The 26,021-nt window shown below is 42.8% G+C and overlaps 1 protein-coding gene across 2 annotated transcripts in view; it reads right to left on the reverse strand.

Moving 5' to 3' along the window:
- Nucleotides 1-26,021, reverse strand: part of Napb (NSF attachment protein beta) — a 48,992-nt gene that overhangs the window by 22,213 nt on the left and 758 nt on the right. The window contains exons 2-5 of one of the 2 annotated variants that reach the window (XM_052726471.1): nucleotides 8,490-8,569; nucleotides 4,101-4,217; nucleotides 2,178-2,224; nucleotides 1,961-2,038 (exon numbers count right to left, since the gene is read on the reverse strand). In XM_052726471.1, coding sequence (XP_052582431.1) covers nucleotides 1,961-2,038; nucleotides 2,178-2,224; nucleotides 4,101-4,217; nucleotides 8,490-8,569 — 322 coding nt within the window. Of the gene's footprint in view, nucleotides 1-1,960; nucleotides 2,039-2,177; nucleotides 2,225-4,100; nucleotides 4,218-8,489; nucleotides 8,570-26,021 lie in introns of those variants that run through there. The other variant, XM_052726472.1, reaches the window with a different exon arrangement.

Raw genomic sequence — 26,021 nt, forward strand, 5'->3', positions numbered from 1 at the left:
ATGCTTCCTGGGTTTTTGACTATGTCAGAGAGAGAGGGCACAGTATGCTTGCTTACTCATAAGTATTTGTTTAGAACCTACTACGTCCTGGGCCTTGGGGGCCTATAAGAAAGTAGTGGCAGAACTCGGCAGTCGTGACATCAAGACCAGAGGTGGGAAGGAGACAGAAACAACAGAATCACGAACAAGCATATGCCACAGGATAAAAGGTGACACGTGGCTGTAAAATCGGGTGGGGCTGAGTAAGGAGTGTGTATTTGCGGGAGTGTCATCTGAATAAGTACTCCTGGAGTCTATAATCTTAAGTAGGGGGCCATGAGCTAGAAAAGGTGATAAAGGACATAAGGACTCAGCTTGTGGATGTGTGAAGAAGAGTTGGGCAGGCAGAGGGAACAGCTAGTACCCAGGTCCCAGGGCAGGAGCTCTTCTGAAACAGGGAAGGAACAGGATAGAGGTCTCATTGGCTAGAGCAAGGGGACAGAGCAAAAGAACAGGATGAATTTGAGGTCCCAGAGATACAGGAGTGTGGTGGGAGGAGCAACTCAGTGGGTCATGAAGACCTAGTGCAGGTCTCCAGCTGTTCCCGAAGTGTATGTCAACAAAAGGCTGTACACAGGGGCTGGACTGATAGGTCAGTGTCAACAGCACTGACTTCTTACACAGGACCGAGGCTTGATTCTCAGCACCCACAGGGAGGCTCAAACCATCTGTAACTTCAGTTCCGGGGGATCCAATACTCGCTTCTGGCCTCCAAGGGCACATGCAGACAAAACACCCAAACATATAAAATGATTTTCTGTTTTTTTTTTTTTTTTTTTGGTTTTTCGAGACAGGGTTTCTCTGTGTAGCTTTGCGCCTTTCCTGGAACTCACTTGGTAGCCCAGGCTGGCCTCGAACTCACAGAGATCCGCCTGGCTCTGCCTCCCGAGTGCTGGGATTAAAGGCGTGCGCCACCACCGCCCGGCTGATTTTCTGTTTTTTGTTTTTTTTTTTGAGATAGGGTTTCTGTGTAGCCTTGGCTACTCAGAAACTAGCTCTGTAGACCAGGGTGGCCTCAAACTCATAAGTCTGCCTGCTTCTACCTCCAGAGTTCTGGGATTAAAGGTATGCACCACCATAGCACAGCTTAAAATGAATCTTAAAAGAAAGAGAGAGAGAGAGACAGAAAGACATAGAGAAAAGACCGTAGAGACAGACTGGCACACCAGTATCAAGGCTCACTGTGGCTGCTTTGCTGCTTGAGAGTCTGGGATGAGGGAACTAGGGAGCAGATGTGAGAGACCAGCTGGGGGCTCTGATCACATGAAACTGGGGACAGGTACTGAGAAGAGCTGAGACATGGGAGTAGTGAGAGCAGTACCCAAAAACCTCTTCACAAGCTAGATGGGGCCTAGAGAAAGGGCAAGGAAGCCGGCTGACTGGAGAACTCAGGAGTAGGGGCGGCACTTGAGAAGAGAATCTGGTCTAAAACCCACTGGCTCAGAGATGACTGTGGGACCCAAGAAGAAAAGCTGGCAAGCAGGCCACAGATGAGAGCAGTGATGCTGAGTGAGTACCGCTGACCGAGGGTGAGACAGTGATGCTGAGTGAGTACCGCTGACTGAGGGTGAGAGCAGTGATGCTGAGTGAGTACCGCTGACTGAGGGTGAGAGCAGCGATGCTGACCGAGGGTGCGGAGTTTGCCTCCCACTTCTGCAGAGCCTCAGAACTGCAGCAGACAGGTGGAAAGTCTTTTGACCATTCTGACACGACTCACAGCACCAACATCAGGGAAGCTCAGGAAACCCTGGCACTGCAGGTAAACCGTCTCTACTCAGCCAGCTAGGCCCAGGCGGTCTCCTCCAGGGTACCTGGGATGATTCTGGACCACTCCAGTCAGCTGGGAAAGAGGAGGAGTGGATTCCTAAGAGGCCAAGCACCCACCTTCCGCACCAAGCTCCTGGGCGTGGTCCGTGCTTACCTTCTCAATGTCCACAAGCTCAGTCTCATAGATCTCTGCAATCGTGATGTGGTGCTTGGCTGCGATTGTAAACCTTCCCTAGGGGAGAAAGCAGAGTCATACACCTTACCTGCTTTACCTACACAATCACCAATCAGTTTGGGAACAGGAAAAAATACAACTCTAAAGCAGCTCAAGGACTCCACCCCACAGCCATTCAAGCAATGCAATGTCTTACCATGTCTGTGTAAATGTCGATGGCTGCATTTAAGCAGTTGATAGCCTCTGAAGCGTGGGCATTTAAGAAAAACAATGAAAAATTCATTCAGTGAAAGAGGGTTCAGCTGAGCCTGTTTCCTGGCTGCTACTGATGGTAAGGAGGTAAAATTTTAGGTAGCGGTGGGCAGGCTGGTTAGTGGGAGCAGACACAATCATGCACAGTCCAGATTCATTAGTGTGGCTTTGTTCCTAGCAGCTGCGCTGGTATTTAAAGCAGTGTGGCTGCAGTAGTAACTGGTTCAGTAATTCTTGGGGGTGGGTGATCCATCAAGGTGGCAGATTCTATTACAAAGGAAACAAGACCACAGGGATTGCCACCCACACTGGTAAATCACACCTGCTACTATACAAGGCAAATCTAGCTTCATTAATATCATGTGTGTTTACATTCATTTTGGCAAATATCACTTCTTTACAAGGAAGACCATTTCAGTAGTCTCCACTTTTCATGCAGCCAACATCAAAAGCACTTTGTAATGCTTGTTCAGCTCTTAAGCCAAATATGTAAATGTGTATACTGCTCAAAGACCCTAACTTTTAGTATACTGAAAGTTACATAGAAGTTACAATGGTATACGTCTCCATGAAATGAAGGGAAAACGTTACATGGCAATGCTAATAAGTTATATTCGTTTCCTAAGACACTGAGCCAGAAAATGTCCTCTCACAGAACAGTGTAGCCAACAGCACCAAGTTTGCCTTTAGTTTGAAAGGGAGCAAGGAGGCCAAGCTTGACTGGAGAAACAGAAGTGACTAGGACAACAAAAATGAAAAGCCACTTCTCCCTAAAGTGTATTTAAAAATGTACACTCACAGCTATACCTTACAAATTACAGGAAAAGAGAGAGAGCCTATCCATAACGCCACTCAAGCCCGGCATTCCCACTTCAGCACTTTCCAGTTTTGGATGTGTTTCTACACACACAAGGGTTTTTTCAGAAATTGTGGCCACACAACACTTGGTTCCTTAATTTAATTAGCATGTGACCATTTACCAGGTCAACAAACATTCTATGAAACCAAGCACTTTGGTTTCTTTGAGGGAGGGTCGCATATCCCAGGCTGGTCTGCAACTCCCAAGTCTCCAGCCTCAGTCTCCCAAGTGCTGGGGTCATCGGTGTGTGTCACTACAACCAGCCCCAAACCAGAGACTTGGAAGCCTGTGTGATATGCTACAGCGTGGAGTCATTCTGCTCACACCCACTGTGCTCAGTCTTTCACTGCTAGAAACAAAAACATGGCTGATCTTTACACAAAAAAGCTTGATGACATTTTTCTTTGGACTATATTCCTATAAGTTTAGATAAAAGACAACTTTAAAGATAACCATGTACATGTATGGGATTTTAATACTTTAGTTTAATCCTTCTCCAAAAAGAAGTAACATTTGCAAGAATTTTACTAATTTAATGTCCAATATTCTTTCCAAAAAAAGAAAAAAAAAAGCTTTGAAAAGCAATTAGAAAAACAATGAAAAGTATGTGTGGCTAAGACACCTTTTTAACCACTGAATACTACATTCCTTCACTAAATGAAATACATGTAGGAGTATGGGAACACCAGGATTTCCTTCTTAGTTCAAGAACATATTTCATAAAGATGAGATAAGGTGCCTGTAATCCCAGCACATGAGAGGCAGAGGCAGGAGAATACAGAGCTTCAAGTTTGAGGCCAGCTTTAGCTACATGATGAAAAACTGTCTCAAATGTCCCTTAACTCCTCCAAATTGATGTCTTTATGATTAGACATTATTAAATGACCAAAATTTCTTTTAATCTCATAATGCAAGAATTCTTATTACCAGGACTCAGCATGGCACACCAACTTCAACACCATAGGAAATGCTGCTGGCCAGGGACACAGAGCCACCAAGTGGTCTTACCTTGAGGGTCTGCCTTCTTGTAAGCATTTCCAGCATCGACAAAGCTTGTAGCAGAGTCATGTTTGCTCTGAAGCTGCATGTGGAGCTTGGCGGCTTGACAAAATGCATTTCCTGCAGCTGAAGAAGATGCCACAGTTAAATAGTGAGGAACAGCCTTCCCAAAGAAGAATCCAGGGCCCACAGGAAAAGGTACAGGTCTCTAAAAAAGGCCTGCAGCCAGAGACCACGGGCATCAAGACAAGTGCATCTGGGTGTTGGTCACTTTTCCCTGCTAGTTCCACAGGATCTGCCAGGCATCCTGGACACCACGCCACCTTTCTCTGGCCCACCCTTCAATGACTGACAGCCAACATTTGGGCTCTTGAGCTCTATCCCATACCATAAGACCAGCCCAACAAGGGGTAGTCAGCCTCACACAGTTAAAGGCCAAGCACTGAAGCCAAGGCTATTCATCTACTCATTTCTCAATCCCAGTGCCCATGTCACTAAGGTGTCATGTTGAATCTGCTCCACTAGGAAAATCATGACTTAGAATGGCATTAAAACCATAATGCAATGGTTCTCAACCTTCCTAATGCTGTGACCCTTTAATACAGTTCTTCATGCTGTGGTGACCCCTACCATAAAATTATTTTCATTGCTAATTCATAATTGTAATTTTGCTACTGTTATGAATAGTAAAGTAAACATCTGTGTTTTCTGATGGTCTTAGGTGACCCCTGTGAAAGGGTCATTCAACCAAGGAGTTGTGACCCACAGGTTGAGAACCACTGACTTAAAGTTTAAAATCCTTGGGGGAAGATGTGATGTGATTTGCTACGACAGGATCTTGCCTTCCCTGAAGCTCCACTCACAATCCTCTTCCGCCTCAGCCTCCCAAGTATTAGGACTACAGACAGGCATGTGCTACCATGCCCAGGCTCATGGTCTGAATGCTTGCTCTCTAGCAGGCAGTGCTATTTTGGTTAGTTCTAGAAGCTTCAAGAGGTGTGCCTAAGCAAAAAACCACGGTCACTGAGGGCTGGAGCTTGTCAGGGTCACCTTCCTTCCTTTTCTCTTGGGCTTGGGGGTTGAGGCTTGTCAGGGCCACCTTCCTTTCCTTGCTCTCACTTCCGGTCCACAATAAGGCAAAGAAGCCCCTCTACCACCACCCCCACTCCATGACCTTCTACCCAACAAGCACAGACTGAGCCCCTGAACCTGTGAGCTAAGTGAGCCTCTCCTCCTTCAAGCTCTTCTGAATATTCTGCTCACAGCTAGAGGCTGTACCAACAATCCCAAAGCCGCGCACTCTGCTAAGTAACCACTTGCTTCAAATTTCCTTGTAAGAAATAAAACATCTAATTCTGCTTTAGCTGTCTCTCTTGTCCCAAACACCCTCTCCACAGGTATTAACCTAACTCCCATGTGGACCTCTGATCATCATCAAGGAAAGGAAGCCACACAAACCCTGTAGTCTGCTCCAGTTCAATTCTTGTCCTGTGCCTCTGTTTCTGACATAAGAGTACACATGAAATTTAGGAAACATTTACTACCTAGCACAACATGGGTGCTGCTGTGGTCTGAATGTTGGTGCCCCCCACTCTTCATATTTTGGAATCCAGTAGCCAATGTGATAGTATTACCCATTAGGGCCTTTAACGAAGTTGTTAATCCATGAGTATTTCACACTTATGAGTGGAATTAGTACTATTATAGAAGATACTGAAAGGAGCAAGTAGCCTTGAGGGATGAAGCAAGAAGATGCCATCTTGGAAACAGAGAGGAGTCCTTACCAGATGCTGAATCTGCTGGCACCTCAATCTTGGATCTTGGACTCTTCTGCTTCCCAAGTTGGGAGCAATATATTTCTGTATTTTATAAATTACTCAGATGAAGGTATTTTGTTCCAGCAGCAGAAAAGGACTAGGGAGATACTGACCAATGAGAACTAGCCTGACAGCTAGAGCTGGATCAGAATAATCCCTGCTGGCAACTGGAGAGCCACATAAGAGGTAAAAGACTGAGAAACACCAAGGCCAAGCTAGCTGCAGGAATAAGCCAGCGATCAGGAGCTTTGATGGGCTCTGCCTTGGAAGAATGTAGTGACCTGGACCTGACCTGAAGTTTGGGGAGGACCTGGCTCCAGAAGCACTGTGCTGCCACTTTCACTGCTGCAGACAAATCTTTCCCCAGCACATCCCTGTACTCCAGCACATTTCTCACTTTACAATCCCACCAGTAACAGATTGGTTACTGTCCCAGAACCAATCATGGCCTATCCTTTTCCTGCTGGGGGTACAGCACAACAGCCGGCTCATTTGGACTACCTCAGTCTCCAAGATAACTGCTTTTCTCTTGTTTTACCTTTTCATGCCACCACTTTATTACTTGGAACACATATTCTGGCCACTGCTAACAAGGGCAAGCCTCTCTCGATCTGGAAGTGTCTTTACAGAAGAATGGCAGCTGGGAAGTTACCCAACTTATCAGGCTTAGTTCGAATAGTGGCTGAAAAGCATTAGCTTATAAAAGAACTTTTAAAATTATAAAAGACAAAATGGTATCACGATCACCACTGGTGCATCACTGCTTTAATTTCAGGGCCTCGTGTTTATTTATTCAATTACCAAGTAAATATACTAAATATCTATCACATCAGAGACACGATGTGGACCCTGGAGATGCAGTCATAATGGAAACACATAAACACTCTGACCTTCAAAAGAACATGCTAGTGAGGGCCACTGTGTGACAAATACATGTAAATATAAATAACTAAAACACCATGTAACGTCCATGGTTTTTGCTAGATGGTAATGTGGCTAGTGGGGAAGGGTAGTGAGTTTCCAGGAAGTAGATTATTGCTTATAAGGGGTAGTCAAAAGAGAGCTGGCTGAGAAGGTAACACTTGAAGATGGACCTGAAGAAAGCAACCAACGAGGGCAGAGTATGCAGACAGAGGTAACAGCACATGCCAAGACTCTGGGGTGGGAGCCAAGCGCATGAGCATGAGCAGATGAGATAGAAAAAGGACAAAGACAGTCCTGGAAGGTCAGTGTACAGACCCAATACATGACTTGACTTACTCTGCCTCAGTAAGACTGACCAGGAGCTCACATGCCTACTATCCTAGCACCTGGGAGATGGGGCAGGAAGACAGCTCCAAGTACAAGACCTATCTGGGCTTATAATGAGTTCCAGGACAGCCTGGGCTACATAGTCAGTTACACTATCAAAACAAAACTGAAAAAGGGCAGAACTTGGGGACATTGGGGACACTACCCTGGCAACAGACAGCAGCAGGGTACATGGAAGGCCTCTACAGGTACATAGAGGACAAGGGCCTCTCCAAGTGAATTTCCTAGGATCTGACCTTCAGAGGAAACAGGTAAGCATTCCTGGGTAAGATCCCCTTTCATCTGGGATTACAGGACTTGAACGGAAAAGATGGACTGCTGGGACGATTCTTTTTGTCTTCCATTTGTTCTTCAGTAAAATACAATGTGGGCCTAAGTGCTTCTGAAACCCTTCTATCTCCCTTTTAACTAAAGCTTTACTGCAAACTAAGCTGATAAAGGAACTTCAGAGCCAGATGCAGCCGTTCAGATCCACCCAGCTCAAAAGCATCTTCTCCTCTGAAACAAAGTGTGTGCCTTAAAGGCCATGGGAAACAGCAGCTAGTAAAAGGCAGGAGCCATTTTGCACCTTACAGCAGCTGTTTGCTAAGCAGGAGACCCATGTTCTCTCTGGCCCAAGGCTGCCTCGACATTCACTTGCATAAGGATCCCATCACCATCTGAGCTATAGAAGTCTCTTTCTCCAAGGGAAAAAGAGGTATTTTTCTCTCCAATTAGTGTTAGCAAGGGCAATCCCCTCAGACAAGGAGAAGTATCTTAAGTGTGAGGACTTACTTTAAAGAATGTGTTAGCTAATGGGGCTTATGTAAAGATCTCTCGCTGTCACTCAGTTCTCAGTGAATTCAGAGTAGAGAATTGTGGAGGGCCTTGCCTATTTGAGACCACAAGACTCCATGCTAAGGCCCTGAGACCACAGACTCCATGCTAAGGCCATTTCTGTCCATCTTGTTAGTTCTCAATGAGTTTTCTTGTAATTACGGCATTGTATTTACTGGAATACAGTTCTAAGAAGCACACCTACCTTTCCTAGTCTATGAAATGCTTCTTTCAGATTTCACAAGCCTACTGCACTGGTGGCTTGCAGAAACTGAGGCAGACATTGTCCCAGTGCTCAACCTTGAAACCAGGTTAGTTACCTGAGATGACGATCCTCTCAGCATCAATGCCTGCCTTTGGGACCAACAGTCTCACTCTCTAAAGGGAACACACAGTCCTGCAGAATTATTTTTTAAAGTGTTTGCCTGAGAAGTAGACAAAATGTCATACATACCACTCCAATTCTTGGCCATCTTGAACATATTTGCGGCTCTGGTATACATTTCACACGCTTCTTCTATTCTCGTGTTTCCTCTAAGAGAAATTTAAATATGAGGTTACACTTGTTAATAACCATCCACTTCTCTCCTCCCTCCCTGAAACAATAAGGACATTATTTTACTATTTATCATGAAATTATTACTATATTATTATAACCCTGAAACACTCAATGAGCTCTTCTGTGCATGAGACAAACTACAGAATCTTAACAGCTAAATACTGTTCCTGACCCCAAATTCCGGATGAGGACGCTGAGGAAGGCTAAAGTTACTGTCCTGGGCCACATATTCAATGCCATGAAAATGACACCTAGACAAAGATCTGGTGAATCGAGAGTCTACAACGTTAACTAGAGTGTTCTATGTATAACAAATGCAAGTTTGGGGCTCAGTGGTTAAAAACACTAGTTCTTGCAGAGGACCTGGGTTTGGTTCCTATCACTTAAATGGAGGCTCACAACCATCTGTAACTCCAGTTCCAGGAGGATCTGATACCCACTTCTGACCTCTGTGGGCAGCAGGCATGCTCATGGTATATATACATATATGTTGGCAAAGCACTCATACACACAAAAATAAATATATCTTGCTAGTGGCCATGGCAGAGGAGCAGCAGGTGGCAATTGAAGTTCAGGGTGTCAGCCCACTAGGAGGCAAATCCCTGAGGTGACTCTCAGATAGGCAAGGCCCTGAGACCACAGACTCCAGAATGTCTTTTGCTCCTGCTGAGTCTTTACATGTTTGCTGCCGCCATCTTTCTTTGGTATCTGGCATGGTGTGAATGAGGGTGGGGAGATCCCCACTGCCTGTAATGTAGTGTGTTTATCTCATGGAAACATCCCATTCACCTGGGCATTTTTACCTGTGGATTATTGTGAAGATTATTTCTTCCTAAGCTGTACTATCTAATTGATAATAATAATGTTAGTTTAAATTGAGTTTTGATGATAAAAAAATAAAACCAGTTAGTGTCACACAGCTAGAACACATGAGTTTCTACTGAGGAGTCATATAGACTGTCACTTAGGTTAATGATTAAGGAAAACAATTGAGTCCCAGTAGCCTAGCTAGTTTAAATTCTTCTAATCTTAATGTTGGGAGGTATGTTCACAGGTTTTGGAGTGTATCATTAGCTGAAACAAAGTCTCAAAATAACTTCAGGTTAGATCAGATGTTTTGATAATAGCTTTGAGATGAAAAACCCCAGAAAATAATCTAAAGCTCACAAGGGCACATAGCTGAGTTATAGATTCATTAGGTTAGGGTTAAAAATACAAAGCAGGCCCAATTGTTGCTAGCTGACATACTTTCCTTGCTAGGTTTGGTTGATGATCAAAGGTGATGATTAATTCTTTGTGCCCATTTTTGCCCTCAATCTTCTGATATAAGAAACTATTGATGAGTGGGTATGCAGCCCAAGATTTAAAGTAAAGCTGACTAATTGTATTTCATGTATAAAAGTTTAGTTTTATGATTCCTTATAAGATTACCTTTCAAGAAAGTAATAAAGTGTTTGGTCCTTTCTTTGTAACTGCAAAATGCAGCCTGCCAGTAAAAGAATACTTTGCTTGCTTACACTGTTAATCTATAACAAGTTGCTTGGGTATGAATGTACGTGGGTTCTTCGGGTTAATTTGTTTTTCACCTGTCATACTTAAAATGTTTAATCATGTAAGGGATAAAAAACATGCTGTTAAAGAACAATCAGACTGCAACCCACAGAACCAGGGAGGCTACATAGCAGGGGGGACCCTAGGATGACAGTGGCTTACAATAAGTTTTGGTTTTACTCAGTTACTGGGCAAGCCTCAGTGAAACATTTCACTATTAGGATAAGAATTTGTACTGTATCAAGCTGATAACAGAAAAATAAATAAATAAATTTTTTAAAAAACATGCTGTTTTTATCTATTTGTTTTGTATTCACTGTAATCATTCACTTGAAAACCAGAATGTAACCACATTATAATTCCTATATTGCCTGAAAAATTTTGTTGGGGTATATAAGCTGTAGGAAAAAAGTATACAGTAGAAAGAACAGAGAAGAATAGAGAATAAAGAAGGAAACCATCAAGACAGAGTGTGAGTGTCTCTTTCCCCTAACCCCCTCAGATAGAAAAGTCTACTATGTGCTCTATGGATTTCCCTTTGAGCCCTGTGCTGTTGGGGGCTGGCCCCCCAGGCAGCAATAATATCTAAAAGTTTTTAGAAATTCAAGTTTTCTATCAGGCTAGGTAAATAGACTTCTTTATATTAGAAGTGTATTTCTCAAAGAAGATTACATTTTGAAGGAAGATACCTTATCTTGCCATTCTTTAACAGTTTAGCATAAAACCTAAAAGCCAGATGTGGTGGCCCAGGCCTGTAACCCCAAAACTGGAGCAGCAAAGGCAAGAGAATGGTGAGTTCCAGGCCAGCTTGAGCTCAATGGTGAGACCTTGTCTGAAAAGCAACCACCCAACCCACAGAAAAGTCACAAAACTGTCAGCTTTGGTAGGGGTCAGCCTGTCTCCAAAATGGAAGACCCTCAGAGTACTATTCTCACCAGGTACAGAAAAGCATTGTGTAAACATCTTAAGAAGAGGCCACTCCACAAGCAACAAGAATGCATGTAGTTCTAGAAAGTTCTTCATTGGGCAGCTAATTCCTATTGATGGATAGCTTAATTTTTGTTTATTTTTAATTACAAAAATTATTTTATATAATACTTTGTTATGTAATAATAATGTAAAAATTATTTTATGAGTGTTTTGTTGGCATGTATCTCAGAAAGGGCATCAGAGCTCCTTGAATCTGGAGTTACAGATGGTTGTGAGCCACCATGTGGATGTTGGGACTTGAACCCAGGTCCTCTGAAAGAGCAGCCAGTGCTCTTAACCACTGAGCCATCTCTCCATCCTCTAGGGGATAGCTTTATACACTCAGCAATTTCTTCATACACAAAACCAAATTAGTCTTTGGTGATTCAGCTATAGTTCTGAATTCAACTCTGCTTCTAATTAGCTCAGGCCCTTCCAAACAAGACATTTGTCTATTTTGTCTGTGTACACTACAAAAATAAAATCTCAGAGGAAGACCAAGGCCCAAGAGACTCTGACTGTGTGGCACATACGATGAGGACTTCAGAGTGCAGAAACACAGACTTGACAGGGAGTGGACGAAGGAAGACAAGCACATCTCCCGTGAGCTCGGGTAGATCATGATAAGTGAACTAACTAGTACAGATAAAGCAAGGGCCTGTGGAGTAGAATCTCTCTCCTTTGCTCCATTGCCAAGCAAGTATACAACGTTCTTTCCCTACAAACAGACTTCCACCATGTGAGGACAGGAAGGATAACACCAGATGCCAGCACCTTGACTTTCCAGGTCTACTCTCCAGAATTGAGAAATACACCTCTGTTCTTCCTTTAAACTATTCTGTCTCAGGCATTCTGATGTCACAAGCCAGACTTAAGACATCAAAGCCAAGAGTGTTGGGGAGAAAGAAGCAGGAAGGGGTGTCATAGGCAAAGGGCATGTTGTTTCATTTGGGGGTGGTTACTGTCATGGTTGCACAGCTCCACTACGCCAAGATTTTTAAAAATCAGCAAACACTTCCGACAGGTAAACTATCTGCCAGGTGAATTATATCTCAATAAACTGCTACGCCTGCCTGCCAAATAAAATAACCTGGGGTCATGTCACACAAGGAATGACAGGATGTCATCAAGCCATCCAAAACCAAAGAGCCAAAACAAGCAAGGTTTTCAACCTCAACCTTCTGATCCCTTTTCTCTACATTCATTTCTTTAAAGATTTACTTTCTTTATGTGTATGAGTGTTTTGCCTGCATTTATGAACATGCACCATTTGTGTGCCTGGTGCCTACAGAAGTTAGAAGAGGGTGTCAGATCCCCTAAACTGGAATTACGGAAGATTATAAGATGCCATGTAGGTGCTGGGAACTGAACCCAGATTGGAAGAACAGCCAGTACTCGTAAGCTCTGAGCCATCTCTCCAACCCATCTACATTTCTTTTCTTTTTTTTTTAAAAGCAATGAACTAACAGGCTTCCCTAGTGGAAAATTCCTCATGAGAAGTTTCTCACTTTTAGTCACAGCTCCACAGAGTTAACACAAGCTAGCCTTTTCCCGTGTCTTGTTTTTCTGTCAAGTCCCAGGAATCTTTAACTGTAATTACAGTGTAGTGCAGTCATTCTTATTAAGTTTCTAAATAAAACTAGCTTAATTAAAATGTACCTTATCTTACTTTCAAGTAGAAATGCGAACAATAAAACTCTTGTGCTGTGCTAAGTTCACACCAGATATTGCAACATCAGGTCATTTTTTTATCATTATATCATTATAATAACAGGAGGACACTACCTTCATCTCACAAAAGAGACACTGGCATCTGGAGGCCAGTGGCTCACCTTGGCCACTCAGCACAGGCTAGCAATGCAGCTGAGTCCTGACTTCAAATTTAGAGATCTTTGTGAAAAGGCTGGATGAGCCAGCTGGATTAGATCAAGAGACACTTACCTGTCCTGAACAGAATTACCACAAGCATTCTCAATGCTAGAGAAAGGGGCTGGAGTGATGGCTTAGTGGTTAAGAACACATACTGCTCTTGCAGAAGACCTGAATTTGGTTCCCAGTACCCACACTGGGTGGCTCATAACAGCCTGTAACTCTAGATCCAGATCCCATGCCTCTGACCTTAAAAGGCACCTGCTCTCATGTGCACATCCCCATACACGGATACACAGAAGTACACATAAAAATCAATCTTAAAGAAAACTGAAGAAAGCCAGGCATGGTAGCATATGCCTATAACCCCAAAATTTAGAAGGTAGAGGCATAATGATCAGGAATTTAAGGTCATCCTCAGCAAGTTTGAGGCCAGTCTGTCCTATATGAGAACCTGTCTCAAAAAAAATAACACAAACAAATAAACAACAACAACAACAACAAACCCTAAGGAAGACTCATTATCAAAAAAGGAGAACACAGTTTGGGGATGTGGCTCAGCTGGTAGAGTGCTTGCCTAGCATGCCCAAAGCCCTGGGTGGATCCTCACCCAATCCATAGAAACTGTACATGATGGCCCGTACCTATAATATTAGCACTTGGAAAGTAAAGGTAGAAGGATCAGAAGTTCAAGGTCATCCACCATACAATGAGTCAGGCCAGCCCTGGGAACATGAGACTCTGTCTCCAAAGGGGTGGGGGTAGTGTCCTTTAGGAAGCCACATAAAAACAAAAGGCAGGCTGCTGATAGGGTAAAGATTTCTGCCACACAAGCCTGGCAACCTAAGTTCAATCTCCAATCCATGTAAAGATGGAAGGAAAGTACAGACTCCACAAATAACTGTAAACATTTTGGAAAATGTCTTTCGGAAAAGTACCTCAATTACTTACTTCATGTGCATGAAATTAAATAGTGCAGGTTTTAAAGACCACTACTCAGAATTTACAAATAATTCAACTGATGGCTACCCTGGGCTCCATAGGTCGAACAGTCTTGGAAACAACAGATTCTGAAGAGAATCTCTGCTATGAAGTAACATTACGTCAGCCAGCACACAGCACTAAGTGCCATGAAGGAAGCTGAACTGAGCCAGTGTCTTTTGGTATTAGAGGTTTCTGACCTTGAACAAGGAAATACCTTCTCCACCAAGAAAGGAAACACAAGCAGGCATAAGCCCTGCCTCCACCTGGAGGCCCCAGCCTGACACCCATTCATTTCAGAGGCAGGAGCTTCTTGGTCACTTACTGAGCGAACAGCTGCTGAGGTCAGTATGTGCCACATGACACTAAGGAGGGAGGTCGGGTGCTCACAAAACCTCACGCTTTGGGAATGAAGACGCCTGAGACAGCACATCCAGCCCCACCCTGTTCCACTGTGCTCAAAACCCCAAGGCAGCCCACCAAGGGTCAGTGAACCGCAAAGCTGTCAAAACCCAACTGATCCCCAAATCCTCCAAAGTCCTACTTTCCCCCACCCTGAAGAATCACTGTTTGGAGCACAGAGCCACACTGGCAGCTATAATGCATACTATTTTAAAACTGTGGGTGGGAGGAGGGAGGTATCAAAGTAGATTGTGGGAATTAATGGCACACACACATCATAAGATGTACCCAAAAGGAAAAGGTGACAACTACCGAGGCAGAAATAAAGCTGGCTCTAAAATCACAGGATATTAGAGTAGAAACATCTCAAATAATGACAGTTACAGCACTGTATCAGTGTGTAGGCACAACCAGAAAGAATCCAGGTCTATAATGAGGATACCCTGAGGGCTATCCAGCCACACCAAACTTCAAAGACAAGGACCACTGTGTTAATTCCTGGGAGCATGGTGAGGTGTGTGTGGGAGGCTGTGACCCAGGACAACACTTCTTCACCAGCAGGAAGGTATTAGCCTAACCGGTAGAGAGAGGTCAGCACAGGGCCTGGCACAAAGGTTACAATGGCAATGCTAGCTGCTGTGTGGATGGAAGAATCTGCCTACATCACTGCTTTTCGCTGCTGCTGCTGCTGCTGTTGGTTGTTTCATTATTGTTGGGTTTTTGTTAGTTTGGTTTTTGCTTTTGCTCTTTTTTGGGGGGTGGGTGTTGCTACTGACGTTTGTTTTGACACAAGGTCTTGCTCTATATAACCCAAGCAAGCTTCAAACAAGATCCCTCTGCCTTTCCAGGCCCAGGATTACAGGCATGCAGTAGTGAGCCCAGCTCCACATGATAGTTTTTAATGTTTTCCATGTGTCCCTCAAAATAGCAAACAGAAAATAGAAAATATCAAAAAAGGAGAGAAAAGGCAAGAGGAAGACAAAATAACAATAAGGAAGTCTGAAAACGTCATAAGGAATCCTATTATTAACTATCTACCTTAAAAAACCTATGTTGTTGTTTGCTTTTGTTCTTTTTTCTTTTGGGGGCTGCCACCCAGCTCCCTAATAAACCACATACAGAGGCTTATTCTTAATTATGAATGCCTGGCCTTAGCTTGCCTGGTTGTTAGCCAGCTTTCCTTAACTTAAATTATCCCGTCTATCTTTTGTCTCTGGGCTTTGTCCATTCTCTTCTGTAAATCTCAGTCTTATTCCATGGCTTGCTGTGTAGCTGGGTGGCTGGCCCCTGATGTCCTCCTCCTTCTCTGGCTCCTTGATTTCTTCACTCCTCCATCTTTTTTTTCTCTCTTTTCTCCCAGATTTCTCCCTCTATATAGTCTCTCTGCCTGCCAGCCTTGCCTATCCTTTCTCCTGCCTTGTTCGGTTCTTTATTAGACCATCAGGTGTTTCAGACAGGCACAGTAACACAGAGGTTCACAGAGTAGAACAAATGTAACATAAACAAAAATAACACACCTTAAAATAATATTCTACAACACACCTATAATGCAATAAGTCTATATAAATATACATACATAATTTACATGAAATTTTTTCATTTGGGTTGACGTGCTCCTCTAAAAGCCAAAGACAATCTAACAAAACCCCTAACACCAGGCATGAAAAGCCCTCTTTTGAGCTGTTGGTTGGTTAGGGTCTCAATGTAATAGCATTACAGACTATTAATGCCTTTGGATGCCCCCCACAGGAGTGAAAGGAAAGTCTCTATTGCTGAAGACACCATACACTTCAAACACAGGGGCCAGAGACACCTGAGCTGGAACTGACCTGAATGTCTCCTCACTGAGGACTCGTTTTCATAAAGCACCAGGCAAGTATCCAAAGGAGGGAGGCAACCAACAGTCCTGCTCAGCTATGATGCCCTAAACCACCTTGATGAACCAGTATTGCACTATAACCCTAAGGGTGCAGCAGTACCACTCAGACCTTGGCAGTAAACAACAGCTCGGAAATTAGACGTAAGATCTGCTCAACAAAAGGAAAATCTGCCTAGTACTTACAACCTAGCCAACTTACCCAGGGCTAATGAAGTCATGGATCTTGAAGGAGAACCTACAACCTCCACTTTAATAAACAGCATAAGAATAAGCCCTACATTCTAAATATTGGTCCTTATACCTACAGATAAGTCTAGTCCTTATCCCCTTTCAAGGAAACTTCTCTTTGCAACAGATGGAAACTATTACAGAAAATCACAATTAATCAAAACACAAAGTTGTGGTGCCTAGTCCCAATAGACACAACTACAAAACAACTCCCAAGCCTAACTAAGGCTCAGGGAACACTGAGGAAGAGGGGGCAGGAAGATTTTAAGAGCCAGACAGTCTGGGAGTTTGCTCTGAGATTTTTGTCTCCTAGTAATGTCAGAAGCTACACTCATAGTGTCACCAACATGACTGCCTGAACATGAGCTGAACAAAGGTATCAATAAACACACCAAAATAGATGGGGGGGGGGAGCCCACAGCCTTCCAACCTACACAAGGAACCATAGGCAACTAAGGAACAGTCAGAGTGGGAGGAAGAGCCACCAATTGGTCATCCAATTTCAAATGGTCAGGTCTATATTCATAGATACATACAAGTAACATTATATAGAATAAGCAAGTTAAATGTGGAAACACACACACACACACACACACACACACACACACACACACACACACACACATGAAACAATTAATAAAAAAGGAGGCCAAAAATTTGAAAGAGAAAGGATGGGTATATGAGAGGGTTTGGAGTGAGGAAAGGGAAGGGGGAAATTGTAATAATATAACTATAATCCCAATAATAAAGGAAAAAATAACAAAATAGCAAAAAATTAGCACAGCTGCCATATGGCTGTGTTAACTGTGTGATAATGCTATGGTCTGAATGTGAAATGTCCCCACAGGCTCCTGTGTTTGAGCATAGCTAGTTACCTGTAATTTGGAAGGTTGTGAAACCTTTAGGAGGTAGAACCTTGATGAAGGAAGTGGGTCACTAGAAATTGTCCTTGAGGTTTATAGCTGGACCCTGCTTCCTGTACAGTCTCTTCTTCCTGTTCCAGAGGTGAGGAGGTTCCAACCACATGGTCTTGTTGCCATGAAACCACCTACTATCACACTTCCACCATGATGAACTTCTCTTAAATCATGAGCCAAAGAAATTTGTCCTTAAGTTGCTTTTGTCAGAAATTCTGTCACAGCAATAAGTAAATACTATAGAGATCAGTACCAGAAGTGGGGTTATTGCGATGACAGACCTGATCATGTGGCTGATTGGCAGGAGAAATATGGAGGAGTTTGGAGATATAGGCTAACAAAGCCCTAGAGTGCTATAAATAATGTGCCATTGCAGTGGGTGTAGAGACTGCTAGAATGCTTACATAGATGCGCACAGTGAAGGTGTTACTTACCAGGTTTCAGAGGGAACAAAGCCATTTGCAGCATATTTTGGCAAAGACTCTGGCTATGTTCTGCCCATCCTGAAAATCTGAGTGAGAGTGAATTAAAAAGTAATGGACTGTGTATTTTGTAAAATTCCAAGACATGATAGCATTGAAGCTAAGAATGGTTACTGCTTGGTGCTCTTAATCAGATTTATGGTGGGCAACTAGAACAGAAAGATCTAAAAAATGTAGTTTAGAGGAAAGGAATAGGAGCACTTTAAAAGCTGTGGGTAACATGGGCTTGGAGAAGGCATCTGCAAGTGTTAAAGAGATTCGTGCCATGAAAGAGAAATCACAGGCGCCGAGTAGGACAGGAAAAGTGCTGTGGGGGAGGGTCACACCCACTCCAGAACTTGTTTGAAAAACTTACATTTTAAAACTATTTTTTATTCTGTATAGAAGTTCACTGAGATGTATAGACTTTAAATCTGGCTAATCTTGATGCATGATCCCCCCCGCCCCGCCCCCGACAAGTTCTTTACAGTAAAGCTTTAATAAAATCATTTTATGTGTACATTTGTGTGTATGAGAGTGCAGAGGAGTGTACAGTGGTCAGAGGGCAACTTTCAGGAATTTGATCTTCCCTTCTACGTCATTGAAGTAGGGTCTCTCTTATTTTTGCTGCTAGGCTGCATACTCCAGGCTTGCTGGTCCAAGAGCTTCCAACTGATTCTCCTGTCTCCATCACACACTCCAACTCATAGGAATGCTGGGATTACAGATGAATGCAACCACATTGTCAACTACTTAGTGAATTCAAGCCAGTGTGGATTACATGATACCTTGTCTAAGAAAGAAGAAAGAAAGAAAGAGAGAGAGAGAGAGAGAGAGAGAGAGAGAGAGAGAGAGAGAGAGAGAGAGAGAGAAAGAAAGAAAGAAAGAAAGAAAGAAAGTAAGAAAGAAAGAAAGAAAGAAAGAAAGAAAGAAAGAAAGAAAGAAAGAAAGAAAGAAAGAAAGAAAGAAAGAAAGTGATGGGGAGGGGAGGGAAGCAGAGAAGAGACTTTAACAGAGAGCCTCCAGGGCATCTTGCTCTAACAGACCCACCTAGGGAGGTGTTCTCCTAGGCTTAGACTACTGCAGCTGTGGTCCAAGGAGGCCGGCTACACCTCAAGCTGGCAGAATCTGGCATCCCTCCTCTCCTACCACAGAAGCCTGAGCTTCCACCACTGCTGCTGTAGGTTATGGGGAGCCAAAGCCTTGAGTGAATGTGTAAAGAGCAGATGAAGTCCTGAGTGAATGTGTATTGTTGACATGGCCATGGCCATGTCATGATCCAATGTCTCACATCCACGGAAAATTGGCAAAGCCTTCCCCATATGGGTCAGGCTCAGAATTAGGGGCAAAGCCTTTCTCTGGTCCAAGGGCAAATATTGACAGTGTTGATGACTGACCAGTGTGTACAAAACTAATCAACTACAACTTCCTCCTCCTGGATGTTTACAGACTGAGAACGTTTACCCAGAGACCTCTGACCAAGACAGCAAACCTCTTCCCAGGTGCTGTAGGTAATAATCACACTGAGGTTCTAGGCTGTTGCATAGTTGGTACCCTCCACCAGAGCAATGACAGCTCACCTGACCCTAGCTTTTCTGTAGGTGTGTCCATGTGTCTGTCCTTTCTGTATTCCCTCACTGCTCCTTGTCACGGTCAAGGGCAAGTGTAGAGGGCAAAAAGGCCTTGTGCACACAGAAAAGCACTGGAGAAGTTAGACACACAACTTACCTCTTCAGTGGAATGAGGTGCATAGCTGTTCTGGAAAGCTAGAATGATGTAGTTTTACAACCTGGCCATCCTTTGGGGTCTAATGAGACAGGCTCTGTATGAATCTCCCAGAGTTTATGTTTTTACTTATCCCAGACCTTTTCCTCTAAATCTTGAGCATTGCTTTTGGACCATAAGACCCACTCTTATTAGTGATGTCATTTGTGTTTTACCATAGTCCAAGTGACTTCTGTTATCTTAGGGCCAGGCCAATCCTGACACCCACAGGCAATATGTTTACTTCAGTCAAGCTCCATAGACCCTAAACCTCAGGCACTCTATTTGAGTCAGCAGTGCCCATTCTCATGAAAGAAGCCAGATGGACTTTGTAAAGAATCTCAGAATAAACATGTCTTAAATTGTTGTGCACTTGGGACTGAGTTAATTGTTATCTGAATACTTTTTTCCAAAATTGTGCTGTGTTAAATATGACTAAAGCAAAATGATCTGGGCCAGACTCTAGAATCGTGGTCCAGTGCGCTTATAATAAAATCGGGCTGAGCCAGGAGTTTCACCCCTGTTTCTTCATGGATCGTTCTTCCCTGCCTGCTGCAAAGTCTGTAGGAGAATCACCGCAGGCAAACCCTTCTGGACTAAATGGCAGGCAGCCAGGAGACTCTACGTACTTGGAATCCTCCAAAGAGGCAGGCGAAAATAGCCCCTCAAACAGGTATTTCAACCAGAATCTCAGAAAATTCCTAGGACACAAAGAACATCTGAATCCAAACTGGCTGACTCTGTACTAAGGTCTACTGAGAAATCCTGGTAAACTACTGGTTCTATAAATAAAATCTTTGCGCTCCCACATCAGAAGGCAAAGGTGCTTACACATCTAAGAAATCAAGGTAGGAGTGCATTTCAATGCTAGCATACACAGCTAACAGCAGCGGGGCATTTCCCAAGAACCCAAGAGGGAAAGTAAGTCACACTTCCACCAAACAGCAGCAAGTCAAGTGCCACTGATACAAACCAGAACTTCAGGAAGATCCAGAGATGACCAGAGAATATCAGTGGGGTGGCACTGGATACATTTTCTTACAGATCTAAGACTAAAGGACATAATGAGAAAGGTTAAAAAATAAAAATGCATGGGAAAAATTTTTTTTGTCAATAGCAAAACTCCCACACCAAACCAACAAAAGCAGACAATGGAGGAAGGTGAAGCAATGCACACTTTCAAGCACACAGGGAACAGGTGTTTTCCAGAACGAATGAACTAACAGAGGCCTACATAAGGAACAGGAGCGGGACTAATTTTAAAAACTTTGTCAGCAATGTAACAGCTGAACAAACCACAAATGTCCCAGATAAAAAAGAGATCACAAAAAGGATCAGATAAAATATAAAATACAGCAAATATAACAAAGTACTTCAACAGTTGAGAACCAGTCACGTTAATGTCACTTTCAGATTTGCTCACAAAACAGAGCCACAGGGGAGAGACAGCTAATGTACGGCTCTTGGGATACAGACCAAGAAACGCACCAGAGAGATGCCTCGGCCACCCTTACAGAGGACCCAGATTCAATTCCCAGCTCCTATAAGGCAGCTCACACTCGTCTGTAACTCCAGTTCCAGAAGATCTGACACCCTCTTCTGGGCTCCTTGGGCACCAGGCTTGTATGTGGCACACAGGCATACCTGCAGGCCAAACACCTATACATATAAGATGTTTAAAAGGTGGTTTAAAAAATATATATCTCGAAAGTTTGAGGCCAGCCTGGTCTAGATAAGTGAGTTTTAGGCCAGCCAGAGCTAAACAGTAAGACCCTGTATTAAAAATAAAATAAAACCAGAATACACCAGCCAACTTTGGTTAGATGTGTTACCACCTCAAACAGCCCTGACATCCTGCAAAGGCTCCTCTTGCTCAATTCACCTGCAGGTAGGTTTGATGTTGGTTCTTTCTTAAGGGCTCTCACTCCCTACCCCAGGATATCCTCTTTATAATTTCTCAATAGAATAAAGATTCAGCAGAAGCACAGGGTGGTCCTGCATTTCCAAGGGGAAGCATATGTCTCTTCCACTGAACGTCCCCAGAGTCAGTCGTGGAGCTACAGCGGCTCGTGGGGAAGGAGGAGCTGGCTGACACAGGGCACATGGCCCCTGGATGAATGTGTAACCTTTCTTATATAATACATAGCTCCAATGTAGGGAATGCACACAATAAAAAATGGACAAGGTACAATGTGGGCTCAAAAGCACCGAATAAGATAAGTAAGTTCATTCTATAATACTAAAGATAAAGCTCACAATGGATGTGAATATCTTTGTATGAAAGCAGTACTTTCTTAAAGCAGAAACTACAAGAGAGGCACAGAGAGAAACGCATGAAGAGTACACATTAACACACCTCTCTTAGTCAAAAACAGATCAAATACTTTAAAAAAGACACAAAAGGCCTAGTCCTAATTATATAGTCAGTAGTTAGATATTATGGATCTCTATCAAACTGGGAAAAAACATCTACCTTCTTCTGAGCTCACAAGGACCATTCAAGAGTACTGATAACATAGTAGGCAGCAAAGAAAGAGCTGATGGTTTTCTAATCATACGGAAATAAGATGGGAATTTACCAGAAATACACAAAAAGGCTCCTCGGCCGAGAAGGATGCCCCAGAACAACTCCCGGATCAAAGGAGGAAACAAAGGAAGATAAAAACCCCAAGTATCAGGTTCTACAGCACACAATTAAAGCAGTTTAAAAATTCACACCCAAACTAGATTCATATAAGTAAAATAGAGACAGCAAATTAATACCCCCCTGCAAAAAAAGAGCCACGGAGAAAAATAAATGATAAAGAAAATAAAAAAATCAGTTTTTTGACAAAAACAAAAACAAACAAACAGTCAACCAGGACAGGGCAATATTATTTACAACCACTCATGAGTAATTCTCAAGAAATAAGAAATCTCTGAAAAAAATCCAAAGTACAAAATCCCAGAATTACAGATTGTGATGGCATTTATTATTATTTCTCTTCTATATAATACACAATTATCCACATTTTAGTTCTTACATTATAAAAAACATACACAAATACTCCCATCTTCTTACACAGTAACATCTGTCTCTGTTAGTAACCTACATGTCATCTACATTCACTGTCTTGTTTTTGAGACAGGCTGGCCTGAAGCTCAAGACCCTCCTGCTCCAGCCTCCTGATTGCTGGCATCACAGGCATGGGTAATGGTTTTTCTGTTGCTTTTTCTCTTTTTGTTTCTGAGACGTTTCTCTACATATTCCTGGCTGTCCTGGGACTCACTATGTAGACCAGGCTGAACTCGCTCTGTAGACCAGGCTGGCCTCGTACTCACAGAGATCCACCTGCTTCTGCCTCCTTAGTGCTGGAACTAAAGGTGAGTACCACCATTAATCCAGCTGACTAATGACTTTTTTAACAGTTGAATCTACATTTAAGTATTAATCGTAACTGAGAACGATGTAAACGCTATCAAGGCTATCACATGATCATGCTAAACATGGAAACACAATCTTCACCAGAATAAAAACAAGTGAAGAATATAGATATAGCCTACAAAAACCTAAGAAATATTTGAATTTCACAAACAGATATTAAATAGACTCATGCTTAGTTGCAGTAACCCAAAAGGATCTGTCACTAAATTTACACTGAGACCACCAAATATATAGCTCTTTAATTAGCCCCAAGATTGAGGAACATTTCAGCAAAGGAACCATCGGGGGCTGGGAATATAGCTCAGTAGCAGGATAAATGCTTACCTAGCATGTACAAGGCCTGGGGGCTGCATCCAAACAAAATGAAAACAAACAAAACAAACAAATGAAGGTAGCTCAGAAAAACTGTCCTGTCATTCCCCAAGTATAGAATGTGCACTGTGTAAGACAGCCTCAACCTGTGTTCCCCTAGCAACAAATGAAGAGAGCAAGCAGATCTTTGCAATTAGAAAGTATCCTACTGTCAGTTTGGCCAAGCTTAAGATCATTCTAGCAGTTTGTTGAGATTCTAAACTACAATTTGAAATTAACTACATATTTCCACAGCTCCTCTCTGGCAATGCACTAGGTGGAAATTTGACTTTTTCAGTGGTAGTTTCATACTGTGCTCTTCAGAAAAAGTGAGAACTAATTTGACTCCCCAGCTAAAAAGATACATCTTTCTTCGGCCGGAATTGATAGAAAACCAAACAAAAGTAACACTGGTGGCAGACATGTCTGCATCCTTCCTCAATGACTCTCCTGTAGGGGAGCTGCAAGGGATTTTGCTGGTGAAAGAAAATGCACTGATGCCCCTCCCCACTTCCAGCTTCCAGGCAGAAAAGGCCTGTAGCTTAAACACCGAGGAACCATCCAATGGACCCACTCTTGAGAATATCCATGCCTATTTCCATCTAAAGCAACAACAGAAAGTCAGAGTTATGGAACAATACTGAGAACACAGTATTGCCACAAAAGCATTGTGCAGCATACAGGAGATGAACTCAAGCTAGGCTTTAATCTGCAGCTGGGAGATTAACAGTCAGTGACGTGAAACATCTGCAATAAGCCAAATGCTTTTTCAAATGTCAGTCACATGCTCAAAAAATCACCTGTGCATCTCTTAAATAAGAACTCTGATGATACTTAGGTGAACCAAGACATGTGATTATTAATTCTCCTTTACCCTGAGGGTATCACATGGGGATAGATGACACTACCATAAATGAAAGACAAAACCTAAGGGAGGCAGGCGGGGAAACATGTAAGGTGATGACAGATGCACGTAATGTCACAACCATAGAACTCTGATACAAAACCTTAGTCTTCCCATTATAACTCAAAGAGAAATAGGTCTGGTTTGGGGTTTCAAATACTACATACTTAGAATAAATCTCATGAAGCTCTATATATTCTTCTTCCCCTAAACTTTCCAGGACCAAATATTGCTGGAAACCTCCCAGTCTTCATAATGCAAAGGACACTTGACCTGGCCAAAACTCTTAAGGTATTTATTTACTAAAAGACTAGTGACCAAACTTTTGGCTCCAAAATCCTGCAAAACTCAATCCATCTGCCCTTCTGCTTCCTTGATAAGAGGAGTTGACAGCTTTTATGAATATGTGGATAATCATCGGACAGCTGTTTCCAGCACGCATAGACCTAAGTATTTTAAAAATATAAACTCACTGATCACTAATCACGAGATAAACTGTGGATTATAGCAGAAGAAACTGAGGCCCAAAGAAGCAAAGTTAACCTGTTTCAGGTTCCAAAGTCATGGCAATAACCTGACCTGCTGCTTCTACATGAGTAGGATGTAGTAACTCTAAAAACTGAGGGTGAATGAAGGAAGATGAAAGTCTTCTTAAATGGCCTGTCACGGACAAGCAGCAACAGTCAAAACGATGTTTCTTCAGAAATAAAGATTCTTCAAAATCCTTTTAGATGACTGCCTCAAAATTTGACCTAGTTTCCCCAAAACAATGGGCCTCTTGACCAAAAGAAATGTCCATAACTGGCTCAAACATCCTGATTTGAAATACGTTGTGCATTAAAATCACCTCCCACAGTGAGGCACGCTGCCATCAAATTTCACACAGTGAATCTCATGTGTTTTGTGACTCATAGACAGGAATTAGTAATTGGCACCTGCATTAAATACAAAGCAATGTTCTTTGTCCCTTTTAAAGGGGAAATAGAGTATCCGTAACTTACAGCTATTGTTTCAAGCCTCATATTACATGAGAAATTTAGGACCTAGTAGTGATAAATGCCCCTAGAGGTCCCCAAGGATGGTCTCCTCTTTATCTTGGCTACCATGCTACCATGCACTGTATCAAAGTGACCCTAAGCATTTCCTGGAGATAGAAACATAACGGGGTTTCACTAAACTGTTACATAATAACGTATATTATAATTAGCAGTCAAATGAATGAAATTGGAAAAAGCAAGTCAAAGCTCATTGGGCGTGTTTTCAGAACTAAGCATCCAAATTGAATTTGTACAGAAATAAAATTGTGTCTCATAATGCAGCAGTTAAGTGTGTACCACTAGTCCTTCCCGATAATTAAAATCTGCTCTTAGTAAAGATCTTTCGCTTTCAAATGGGAAAAAAAAAAGAGGCACACACGTAATTTCTGCCGCTGTCATAAACAGCTGAATCATTCGCATAATCAACAGCCCAGAATTCTTCCACAAGCTCTCAGTTCAGGTTCTGCTTTTTGAAAGCTCAGAATGCAAAGCCTTCGCTACTACAGCCTGTTAAGACGAAATCACGGGAATCCCAAAAGATACTGACTTTAAACAGAGGCAATGTTACGGTCCATCAAACAGGAGGCCCGGGCTATGAATACAAATCTCTCAGGCAAAAGAAAAACACACCATCCTGTAAGGCCCGTGGGCTGAGGCTAGCCGCCAAGTGCCCAGGATATAGGGGCGCCG

The sequence above is a fragment of the Peromyscus californicus genome, unplaced genomic scaffold (assembly GCF_007827085.1).
Source record: "Peromyscus californicus insignis strain IS unplaced genomic scaffold, ASM782708v3 Scaffold_7__1_contigs__length_154581171, whole genome shotgun sequence".
Classification (NCBI taxonomy): Eukaryota; Metazoa; Chordata; class Mammalia; order Rodentia; family Cricetidae; genus Peromyscus; species Peromyscus californicus.